The sequence below is a fragment of the Glycine max genome, chromosome 19 (assembly GCF_000004515.6).
Source record: "Glycine max cultivar Williams 82 chromosome 19, Glycine_max_v4.0, whole genome shotgun sequence".
Taxonomy (NCBI): Eukaryota; Viridiplantae; Streptophyta; class Magnoliopsida; order Fabales; family Fabaceae; genus Glycine; species Glycine max.
The window spans coordinates 19,203,271-19,215,772 of record NC_038255.2 but is presented as its reverse complement, the minus strand read 5'-3'; the positions used below and the strand labels follow the sequence as shown (position 1 = coordinate 19,215,772).

General features: G+C 39.0%; 1 protein-coding gene across 8 annotated transcripts; it reads right to left on the bottom strand.

Annotated features, from left to right (window-relative positions):
* Positions 1 to 272: 272 nt before the first annotated feature.
* Positions 273 to 12,082, bottom strand: LOC100781322 (uncharacterized). 8 transcript variants are annotated; one of them, XM_006603988.4, is made up of 8 exons: positions 11,723 to 12,047; positions 9,972 to 10,235; positions 9,781 to 9,842; positions 9,603 to 9,681; positions 9,384 to 9,522; positions 8,893 to 9,006; positions 7,946 to 8,065; positions 707 to 782 (listed from the first exon to the last, which is right to left on the bottom strand). In XM_006603988.4, the coding sequence occupies exons 2-7, from the start codon at positions 10,139 to 10,141 to the stop codon at positions 7,955 to 7,957; spliced, it is 675 nt and encodes a 224-aa protein (XP_006604051.1). In that variant the 5' UTR covers positions 10,142 to 10,235; positions 11,723 to 12,047; the 3' UTR covers positions 707 to 782; positions 7,946 to 7,954. The 8 variants fall into 8 exon arrangements, with proteins under 8 accessions (XP_006604049.1, XP_040868944.1, XP_003553832.1 ...); XM_006603986.4 differs by lacking the exon at positions 7,946 to 8,065 and having other exon boundaries at positions 273 to 782; positions 11,883 to 12,074; XM_041013010.1 differs by lacking the exon at positions 7,946 to 8,065 and having other exon boundaries at positions 273 to 782; positions 9,781 to 9,839; positions 11,723 to 12,044.
* Between the last annotated feature and the right edge of the window lie 420 nt (positions 12,083 to 12,502).

Genomic DNA, 12,502 nt, shown 5'->3' with positions numbered 1-12,502 from the left:
ATATATGGGTGTTCTTTTTCTCTCCTTTATTTTTTTTTTCTCGTATTACTTTTGCTTTTAAGTTTAAACAATTAATAAACTTAGCCCGTAGACATCAAATCTTTAGAAGTGTTTTTTATTTGATGTGGTTTTTGTTCAAACTGTTGATAATTCGGAAATGAGTCAACTGTACTTCCTAAAAATCATGATATAATATATTTCCAATCTTCAGAAAATCCCATCACACTTCAAACTAAAAAGTCAAGAGTCTCCATAGTATCTCAACATACATGTTCAGATAGAATTATAATGCACGATGTTTTATATATAACTGCATGTTTATCTAAGGAGAAGAATAGGTGCCAGATTTTTGCTGCATGAATCGCTTTCTCCAATGAGTTTAACTAATGAACATAAAACTACAAATTGAAGAGGGGTAGAATAATTTGGAACCTAATTTGCATATCTACATCCTCAACCGAATCCAATAAAATACAATGTACTACCTTATGATCTTAACCATTGCTTCTACAAATTAAGTCGACAGATTATGCTGATGCTATTCTTACTCAGAATGCATAGTTTCCAGCTTTCGAATAGAGTGTGCACACCTACTCAAGAAGCTTATTGCAGGTGCCTACACCAACAGCAGCAGCAAGATGCCATGCAGCATGAAGGTAAGGAGTTTTAGGAAATAAATCATCAGCTACAAAAAGCATACCACCAAGTAACGACGATGTCTTATGCACTGTGTGAGCCATTCTCAAGTCTGGATCCTTCAATGCCCTTCTAGCAAATGCTACCTGAATAAAAAAAATTATAAGAAAAGCTTAATTATAAATGTTAAAATTTTAATTATTGACAAGATCATATGTTTCTACTAGGAACTCGTATAGTATTTAAAGGGTAACCTATTATTACTACTACTAGTACACTAAACAGCTGTGTCGTCAGAGTGAAAAACACCTCTAAGAATATGTGCATTTTATTCCCAGGATGAAAAGGTATTATAACATTACAATTCTGATACCTAAACAACATAATAGAAATATTATAGCTAGATATACTTTCGTATACTAATCGATTTACTCAAATATTTATCGTTTTTTTTTTTTGAACAGCCAAAGATAATATTATATATATGATAAGAATAGTACCAGAAGTACTACAATAAGGTACAGGGAATAAAATCCCCTAAAACACAAGAATATAACCAACAAATAAGAGGCCAACAAAGAACAGCAGTGCCCAACCCAACAAATCACACACTAGATAAAAGACAAAGACATATTTGAGGACCATTGGTGAAAAGGAACATTGAAATCCTTTTCCCATCCCCTCAGCCATGACCAAGTGAGAAAGATTGCTTTGTCCACCAATTTAGAGATGTCAAAAGGCTGATTATTAAAAATCATGTCATTTCTGAGATTCCATATGGATCTTGTAGCTGCTATCCACCATATCTTCCTCCTTCTGTTGGAATTCCTCGAGCCAGCCAATGAGCAGTGCTGAAGAAAGTTGTCCATAGGCTTACTGTGCAGAACTCTATCTTCCCTCACCCATGTGTCGAATTCCCACCACAAAGGCATAACTTTATGACAAGTGAAAAATAGATGGGATGCAGATTCGACTTGGCTTTGGCAGAAGGGGCAAAGGTCATTTTGAAGGACAATCTGCCTCCTGATTAGGTTTTCCTTAGAAGGAAGCCTATCCCAGAGTAATCTCCAAGCAAAGGATAAAGCTGTGGGGGGGATTTTGATTTCCCATAGCTGTCTGAAGCCACTATTTGGCTGATAGAATAGCTGATCAGGTCTGATACAATTATAAGCAGAGTTTGTAGAGAAGATCCCCGTTGGTTCAGCTCCCCACACCCAAGAGTCCATCAAGGCTGCATTGATACTTATTGCTGCAGTCTTGTCAATAAAAGCTGAGGCTCCCCCCAATTCATTGTCAAAGAGATATCTTCTCCAGGAGAATTTCCACTCCCAGCCAGTTTCTCCAAAAATCCCCATGCTTGCCACTGTCTGTAGTTTTTGAGATGATATTTGATATAATTCTGAGTATTTGTCTCTAAGAATAGTTCCATCTCCCACCCATGAGTCTTCCCAAAATAAAATTTGATCACCCCTGCCCAGTTTCCAAAGAAACTGCTTATTAACAGCAGCCATGCTACTATGTTGAATAATTGATCTTAAGTCAGACCACCAAGAGGAGAAAATCTGCTTAGGAGGACCCTCTTCGAAACCTCTCCAACCCCTGTACTTTGAAGTGAGGATTCTGCTCCATAGATGATCTGGTTGCTGGAACATCAACCATTTCCACTTGATGAGAAGAGCTCTATTAAAAGCCTTGATATCTTTGATTCCCAACCCTCCCTTTTCTCTAGGAGCACACACTTGCTGCCATGAGATCCAAGCTATCTTTTTTCCTTCCAAGTTTCCACCCCAAAGAAATTGTCTTTGGATAGTAGTGAGCCTCTTGATGACTGCTGAAGGGGCCCTGAAAAAAGACATATAAAACAAGGGCAAAGCTGTCAAGACAGCATTGATTAAGGTAATTCTGCCAGCCATAGAGATGCTTCTGTGGTTCCATTTGTTCAATTTGGCTTCAAATTTTCTGATTATAGGCTCCCACACCACCTTCCTTCTAGGGTTAACACCTATAGGCATCCCTAGGTATATGAATGGGAGCTGCAGGGGGCCACAATGCAAGTAGTCAGCAGCAAGACTACACCATTCCTCAGGTTGGCCAATCGCACCGAATTGGCTCTTAGCAAAATTAATTCTAAGACCAGATACCATCTCAAAGCTTCTGAGAATAGCCTTAATAGCTGTGACATTATTCATAGTTGGTTCCCCAAAGAAGATAGTGTCATCAGCAAATTGAAGGATGTTGACAGGAACCCTTTTCTTGCCTACCATAAAGCTGTGGTAGTAATTTTTGGACACAGCTTCCCTCATCATACCTGTCAATCCTTCAGCAACCAGGTCAAACAAAAAAGGGGCCAATGGGTCTCCTTGTCTCAAGCCTCTTTGAGGTTTAAATTCTTCAGTTGGGCTTCCATTTACTAGAATAGATATGGATGCTGATGAAAGGCAGCCCTTTATCCATCCAATCCACCTCTCATGAAACCCCATTCTTCTCATCATATAGAAGAGGAATTGCCAAGACACCGAGTCATACGCTTTTTCGAAATCCACTTTGAATACCATACAAGGCTTCTTAGATCTCCTGGCCTCCTCTACAACCTCATTTGCAATCAAAACCCCATGAAGCAGCTGTCTGCCCTTAACAAAGGCTAGTTGCCTTTCATCTATTAAGTGATTCATGACCTTGCTTAGCCTATTTGATAGGACTTTAGCAATGATTTTGTAAACACAGCCAATAAGAGATATAGGTCTGAAGTCACTAATAAGTTGGGGGTCCTTAATCTTAGGGATAAGGGCAATGAATGATGAGTTGAGGCCCTTAGGGAATATTGCATTCACATAAAATTCTGAGAAAAACCTTAGGAATTCAGGCTTCAGCTCATTCCAGAAGTGCTTTAAGAACTTGAAATTGAGGCCATCTGGCCCTGGGCTTTTGTCACTCCCACAAGCCCACACAACACTACAAATCTCCTCCTCTTTGAAAGGTTCCACCATCATTTCTCTCTGATTACTGGACAAAACATTAAAGGAAACCCCATCTAGATTGGGTCTGTTCAAGGAAGGTTCAGCAAATCTGCCTTGGAAGTGCTGAAGAATTGCAGCCTTAACCACAGCAGGTTTATCTACCCAATTGCCATCAATATGCAGCCCCCTCAAGGCATTCCTTCTTCTACTAAAATTTATAATTTTGTGAAAATAAGAGGTGTTGCCATCACCCTCTTTGATCCACTTGCTTCTAGATTTCTGCCTCACTATTGATTCATGAAGAAGAGACTGCTCCCAAAGGTCAGACTGTGTTTTCTTAAGCTGTTGGACTTGCTGTTCAGAGGGGTTAGCTGTGAGAGAATCCTCCAGATCATTCAGCTTTTTCTCAGTTTGCTTCACCTTGTTGCCTAGGTCTCCACAGTTATCTCTGCTCCAGGATTTTAGCCTATGTTTGAGGTTCTGAAGTTTGCATTTTAGTGCATACCCCCCCCCCCCCCCCCCAACCCATAGGCTGATTTGCTGACCAGCAGTCCCTAACCACCTTAGTGTAGTCCTTGTTAGACAGCCAAGCATCAAAGACCCTAAAAGGCTTAGGGCCCCAATCAGTGCATTTAGAATTCATTAGGATGGGGCAATGATCTGAATAGTTCCTTTCAAGATTGAATTGGGAACTATCAGGTCACTTAGATAGCCAGTCATAAGAGACTAACACTCTATCTAGCTTGCTCTTGCAAGAGCCATTAGGCCTAACCCAAGTAAAAGGCTTCCCCACACAAGGGATATCATCTACCTCCGTTTCAGCCAGCCAATCATTAAATTCAGCTATAAGATTAGCTTCTGAATTGGAGTGGCTACTTCCCAATCTTTCTGCTAGGTGTCTAATGCAGTTAAAGTCTCCTACAAGGCACCAAGACTGAACCTGAGACTGGTTCTTCCTTGAGTACAGCATCTGCCACAGCTGTCTTTTGCTTTCTATCTCACAAGGAGCATAAATATTGGCCACCACAACTCTCTGCATTTCTGCCATCCAAACCCCCTCCAACATAATGAATCCCCTTTCAGCAGTTTTCACCTCAACCTGGAAGTTATGATTGTTCCAGACACACAATAAACCACCAGCAGTATTCACAGCAGGGACCCATTCCCATTCAAAGTCTGAGTGACCCCACAAAGCCTGGCACAGTGCCTTATCCAGAGAGTCCCTCTTTGTTTCTTGCAAACAGAGGAGGTGTATCTTGTGTTTCCCAAACAATCTCCTGATAGAGGCCCACTTTATAACTCTACCCAGCCCTCTAATGTTATATGACAGAATATTCATTTTAAAGATTTCCTATTGCCCAACTCCTTAGCTTCTTTTCTATCTCTGCACTCCATAGAAGCATAACTTTGAAGAATATCCGAGTCATCTGTGGTTGCCCCCATGCCTATATTTTCTCCAATATGCCATAAGTGCTAAGCTTCTTCCAATACCTCTGCACTGCACTCAATAATACTTTTTAGCCTTCTTTCTGCTTCCACATATCTTTGGTTGCTAGCATTGTCCTGGTTGGCAGTTTGAGTTAGTGAAACATCATCTCCTTGTTGAAGCTGAGGGTGATTTTCCTCAATCTGCAGGGGTCGAGCTTTAGAGAGGGAGTGTTTTTGTCTAGTATAGACTTTGGAATACTTGTCTGGAGTTTCTTTAGTGGGTTGGGCTACAGATAATAAATCCTCCTTATTACACCCCTTAGGTTTCGAAGTTGGGCCTATGTTTTTGCTTGTGTCACCAGCTTTTTGAGAGTGGTTGTGTTGCACATCCGAGAAGGCTACAGGGTAAGCATCCTGCTTACTACACCCCTCCTGTATGGTGTTTGGGCCCGAGTTGCAACTTGGCCCAGCACCTTGGTGGTTCTGCCCCGATATAAGGAGAGAGTGGGGTTGCATTACGTGGTCGTCTTCTTCCCCGATATAGGTGTGGTCAACTGGTGCTTCTATTTCAGCATTCAAATTACTTCCCAATTGCTGATTATTATGCCCTCGTTCTTGTTGTATTACCTCTTTAGTGCTAGCTGATCCCTTCTCTGGTCCCGTAAAGTTGTCTCATATGTCGAGCTTACCAAAATGAGGGCCCTGTATACCTTCGTAAATATCTTTTGACTTTTCATGGTAGGTAACGTCCACCTGGCTTTTACCCAGGGGTCCGAATGCATGGCAATGGCCATTGGTCTCTCCCTCTACCCGTTGGATATCAGACGATGACTATTTCCGATAGGGCGACTCCGGCGAAAAGGAAGACATAGTGTCGCCGTCGTCTATGATACCGTCAGCGACGTCATCCGATGATATCTCCTCCGACCATCCTTCCGACGGCGAGTTTCCTTTTCGGGTCAACCCGCCATCAAGCCCTGTCTCTTCCACTATCCATACCCGATACTCTAAGTCCCCCACACAAACGCGAACCTTTGTCCTTATCGACAGCGGAAGAGGTGTCCGCACCAGTAACCTAGCTCGGTATAGTCCGTATCGGTCTTCTGTGTCATCATCGAGCTCGATGACATCGCCAATGGCAGCCACAGCTTTCTGAAATGGTCCTTTTCCCATACCTGAATGGGGAATCCCCACACCTGAAGCCAAACTACCCTGTTTTTGGGCCTGCAATCCGACGTCCACTTCTTCAGAGAATAGAAGAGGGAGTTTCCAATTTCCGTTTCCGCTCGAATGATATGCTGGGCCTTTTGATCAGGCATCCCAGGAAAGAGAACCATGTCATCTCCGAGGAAGTTGATTCGAGTGTTGTACCCTAACTCCCAAGCTATACGATCCTCTAAGGTCCCCACCTCTATCACCTTCTTTAACCTTCCAACCCAAGCTTCATTGCACCAATACCCCCTCCCTTCTTCTGGATTGATGAGAATAGTTGTTATTGTTGCTTCCTCTCTCTTTGTGCCTCCTGTATAAGCCCCACTAGCCGTTACATCCGCGTATGATCTCGTCGGAGGTCCAGTAATTACCCCACAGTGTTTGTTGGGTCTGTCAAGAGGCTTCCTCCCAATGAAACTCTTCTTCTGCAAGTCTGTCTTCAGTGCCAGCCTCTCGAACCTAGGTAGGTTAACGAACAATTTGCAATCGTTGATGAAGATATTATCCAGTCTCACCTCCAGCCCTTTTACGTCCGACACTCCCTTGAACCGCACGAATCCATATCTCCTACCTTCCTTATTGAGCCTTTTAGCAATATATACTTCACGAACATCGCCCCACTTTTTAAAATAGCCCCATAGCAGCTCTTCGTTAGCTTCATCAGGAAAATGAGTGAAGTAGAAGGAAGTGATATCAGGATTGTTCCTCCAGTTAAGGTTGTAGTATTTAGAGTGGCCCCCTGATTCCAAGTTCTTTGATTGTCTTCCCATTAGCAGTTGCTTCTTCCTGGCCTTCGCTGATCTTCTAGTAACCACCGTAGTCCAGTTATCTTCATCAGCATAGGGAGGGACCCGTCCAGGGACGTTGGTTCGTGCCCTGCCATAAGGATTTGTCGTTCGGTCCATGCTCCTTCGTCTCCATGAGGAACCACTTCGTGTCCTTCTGTTTTCGCTCCATGTCTCCTTCCTTCGAGTTCTGTCTCTCCCTATCTCTCTCTCACTCCTTGGCACTCTTTCGCGTCCTCTCTCTCTCTGTCTCTCTCCCTGTCTCTCTCCCTGTTTCTCTCTTTGTCTCTCTCTCTGTCTCTCTCGCTGTCTCTTTCTCTGACTATCTCTCTATCGTTTATTTATTTTTTTCACTGTTTAACTTTGTTTATCGGTCCTATCCTTCAATTAAGGGACAGATCAATAAGGCATTTTAAAGGCCAAAGTAACAATATTTCCATACATTGCATGAATTTCAAATTTCGTTTTGCTAACCCTTAAAGGAAATACTAACGAATCAAAAGTGAAGATCTTTTTATTAAAAAATGCAACATTTATGTTGTTAATGCATTTTCATTGTGATTTCTAAGAAAAAAATTATTTAGTAATTCCTTAACCATTGTCCTTGGAGCAATGGTTAGAAAAATCATTTTATATTTAGGTAAAATTTAAAAATATAAAGAAAAAAGAAAAAAAAAAAAAAAAAATATATATATATATATATATATATATAAAATCAAACTCTTGCCCCATGTTTAGAAAAATCACAACATTTTTCCAAATACAAGAAAGTTGAACTTTCAAAAATCATTTTGAAGTCAGGAAATTTATGACATTTGTATGTAAGTTTGAAACTCTTCTTGCCCAATTACCAGAAATTTCTAGCGCAGTTGCTTCAGGGCGTTTTATAAATGGATTGAGTGAGATCATACAGAGAAAGGTGCACACCCATGATCTTCAGATGTAATGAAATCCATTTCTATGGCAAGATGGAAGTGGAATTGTACAGTGACTACATGGCAAACTGGTTGGATCGCACAACCAAAAATAATCTCCCCTTATCACAGCCTGCAGGAACAACCAAATCAATTACAGAACCTCTCAGTGTTCTAGGATTGGGCCAAGAATCACAGAGGACATGTCAGATCAGTGGTTTTCACCAAAACCAAGACAAAAGTTCTGTCCTAACTCAGAATCAAAGATGGGTCATTAATACTAGAAAAAGCAAGCTAGTTCTTCTGGAGTTGTGCAGCAAGCATTGCAATTCAGAAACAGAGGTATATGACTTCCTGACAACGAATATATATAAAGAAAGCAGGAAATTCTTGTTTTAGGTGTGTCCAACCCATCAATGAACTGAGAGGAAATTGAATGTGATTTCATTGGGAGAAGATGATGAACGAGTTGAAGATGCAGAATGTGAGATAATTGAATTGATGGAACCAAATTCAAATACGGTTCTGAAAAGGACACTTTCCTTCTTTTAGCTTTGAGGACAAGGCTGCATCTATACTGGAAGGCATTGATAAGCCAAGTTGTATGTTAGGCAGTTACAATTCTGTATTAGGCAGTTGTGTTAATTCTGGATTAGGCAGATATGTTTTAGGATGTGACAGTTATATATATGGTTTGATAGACTTGTAGGGGGAATTAAGGTGTCAATTTGTTGTTAATGTTTTTGAAATTTCTTGCATGGGGAAACCCTTGTGTGCTGAGTGCTTGTACCGCAAATCTGGTCAGTAAACCAGATTGTTTCTGTAATATAATCAACCACTGTTTTGTGTTTCTAATTCTAGAGTCATACATCAGTGATATTAACTGTTAACTTGGTAGCCATGCTTTTTTTCTTATGAAAACTAAATTGTCATAAATAAATAGTTAGAAAACCAACTTACCTCCATCATCCCAGTGTGAATAACTGAAACCATCATTGGATTAACTGGAAGACATATTGCAGATGCTGCCATCAGTAACTTTGGATTCTCATTTCGGAGGGCCATTGACAAACACTGCAGATGATTTTATATTCAAATACTATATCAAGTTGATTTACTCACTGAAAATCCTAAAGCAATATCAAGCTAGACAATAAAGAAAAATCCAAAAATTATTGATAAATGCTTCCAAGTAGAGAATATAGCCGATATCATCGGGTTTTTGCATGTTATTGAATAGCCAATAGTTATATTTATCTATATGTAGCCAATTTTTTTTTCAAGCATATGAATGTAGCTTGTAACTCTTTATCAGTTGCTGGTTCAGAGATCTATTTTAATCTCGAGCCTAACACTGATTATTATATTGTATCTTTTAGTACCCCTGGTACTCAATTAATATAATTACTATTTTTGCTGAAAAAAAAAATATTTATCTATATGTTACTCACAATAGTTGTTGTGGCTATCATTGTGTAGTCAACCCATCTCAAAAATTTCCTCAACCTTCCTCTTGAAGAATGGTAAATGCTTGAGGCCACTCCAACTCCAATTAGTGAATTAGCATACAACTTAGAATTGAGATTCTTCCTACATTACACGGTTATTTATAAGATTACAAAGATGTGTTTCTAGCCAAAAAAATCATGATACTTGGAGCAATATATTACCTGGGGGCATGGATTCCAAGAGCTATAAAAGGAATTGAAGTAAGCACATTAGCAACTGTTTCAGCAAGAGTCTGATCACCTGATAAAGGGATGCAGTAACAACAATTATTTAAGACAGGATCATTCACAGTAAACTGATAAAATAACATCAAATGGAAAAAAAAAATCTCAACAGTACCGTGACAACTAATACCACAATGGATGGGTCTCAAGCATGCTGGTCTCTGTTGCCATAGTCTTCTGGTTAACATGTAAGTAGTAGGTTAGTGTGCATGGCTTTGTAAATTTTCAATTCTTTGTAATGCCATAAAAAAGTTACAATCAAGTAAAAATTGTATGACAATTGTGATGGGTATATATTTCACTCACTGCATCAACAGCAGCTGATTTGCTTCTGTAGTTGATGCTCCACCAGTTGAAGTACGAAAGTCCCCACTTTGATTAGTTTCTGTCAAATCAAATGGCGAGTTAGGGGCCACTTGGACCCCATGGACACCCTCAAGAGCTCTACTGTGATTCAGTATGCTGTTTTGAGTCATGTCATCCCCCACAGAAGATGCAGGACAACTTGAGTACCAGCAAGAAGTTGCTGGTACTGATTGGTTGGAAAGTGTTAAGTGCTAGCCAACAATGCTGCCTTACAAATAGAATATTAGTAATTCATAAAATTTGGAGCCAGTATGCATGTAGTTTTAACATTCAACCACAAGCAAATTTTAACATACAAGCACAAAGAACTGCATATTACAATGAGTATATAACAGATCATATAAGAATTTAACTCAGGTGACCTTCCACTATTTGTTGTAACTTGTAATTAATTCGCCATGTTCAAAATTAGGTTGACTTCCAACTTAAAAAAATTAAATGACTTCTATAAATTACATAACATTTAATCTTAACCATCAATGTATGGTTGTATAACTCAGATTTCCTCCTCCCAGTCCTATATAAAATCATGAGATGAGTATCCCTGAATTCATAAAAATTTCCAATTCAGAATTTCAGATAGCTGACATGCAGTCTTTCTCACATTATATCTCTTCAAATTGTCACAATTAAAACAACAAAAACAAAATCTCCTAGCAGCTATGCACCATAAGCATGCAAGTACTGTTAATGTGTTGACAAATTCACAGCTAGCCAATTGTTGACAAATTTCCTCTTATGAATAAATCCAATGCATTCAGATACACCAAAATTATGCTCGTTCACTGGTGCATTGATTTTGTGTTGAAATTATTGATAGGGGTCCAGGCAGTGTTATCAATGGCAGAACATGACAGAAGGCTAAAATTCCACCATATAAACACGTCATTGCACCTCATGGTGCCACCATGGCAGGCCTCCCTTCACAAATTGCCTGTGGTGGTTGGCAAAAAATCCGCCATGCCATTCCACCATGGTGGTGCCATGGCTGCTATTTAACAACACTGGGTTCAGGTAGAAAAGGAATATAAGAATATCATAGTTTGCAATGTGTATCGATGCAATGCAATGAGATATATGATGTGTTAGTGTTATAAAAGACAAAAAAAACAAGAGTAGATGGTGTATGAAATGACAATCTAAAAAGTTTTTACACTGTTATCCAATAACAAAATAACATTAAGATAATTTTGTTAACTTTTATAATGACTATCTTAAAAGTCACACCAACAAAAGTGTCAAATTACACGATCAATGCACAGAAATTAATCTCAAAAACTAATTCCTACTTATATACCTATACCATAAACTCTCATTCCTAATTATACGGAGAGATAATCTAATTTGCTCTAGAATACAATCTAAAATGTCATTGGGTATTTTTTTTTATTCAGTTCTCATAAAGCTAAACCCCATCCATATTCCTTCAACCTTGCAGTAATTAAGATAACCGCATAGCATCGCGAGTCTCAACTCGTCAACAATATTTACTAATTTAAAAGAAGAAAATATTGTTCACAACATTTACAATTTGACCCCAGAATTTCCCTTTAATTAAAAACTCCAGCAACCGCAAAAACATGAAGAGGCCTCAACTAACAAACAACCACAAAGAAGAAGAAAATAAAAGTTCACAACCTGTGTTTTGTGAATTGTGAGAACTAAGAGAGAGAGAGAGAGAGAGAGAGAACCTGAGGCTAAGGAGAATGCTGAGAAGGAATAGCAATGCAGAAGTGTGTATTATATATAGGAGAAGGTTGTGGTTGATTTCAGGTTCTTTGAATTTTGAGAAATAAGAAACAAAAAGGGAAAATAAGGGAATAGAATAAGAGAGAGGAAGATGCTGCTTACGCAAGAATCTTCCTATTTCGCTCCACGCATATTCGCTTCCTTCAACTTCAACTCACCAGTCACCACGCTTTCCTTGACCTTGAGGCCAATTTCGCACTGGAAAACCCAAATTTACCCAATCATAAACCACTGTTGAGTCTTTTTTTGTGTGTTCTAGTTGTACTTCTATTTATGGGGGCTATTAATTATTCCTTGTCTTTTCCAGAGTGTTCTCGTTGTTCTGGCTCTAAAATAAGTCAAGTATTAGTTGTGCAATATGACTTGGCATTCTTTGGCAAGTTCGTAACTCTACGGTAAATAGGTGCTTTTCTTTTCTTTTTTTACGGTATCCTTTTCTTAAGTTTAGTAAAAAATTTAAATCGTTTTCTTTTTTTTTGCTGTTAGAGACCACATGTGTCTTTTAGAGTGTAAATGAATTGAGTCAGCACTAAAATTTAGACTTGACTTGAAAAAATAAATGGTTCAAACTTGACTCATTTATTTACATGAATTTAATTAAAAGTTTGGGTTTAACTAAAAAAATTAAAGCTTGAACTTGGGTTGTTTAGTTCATTTATAACCTTTTTTTTTAATTTAAGAAAAATTTTCTTAAATTAATTTTTAACTTTATCAATTTAGTA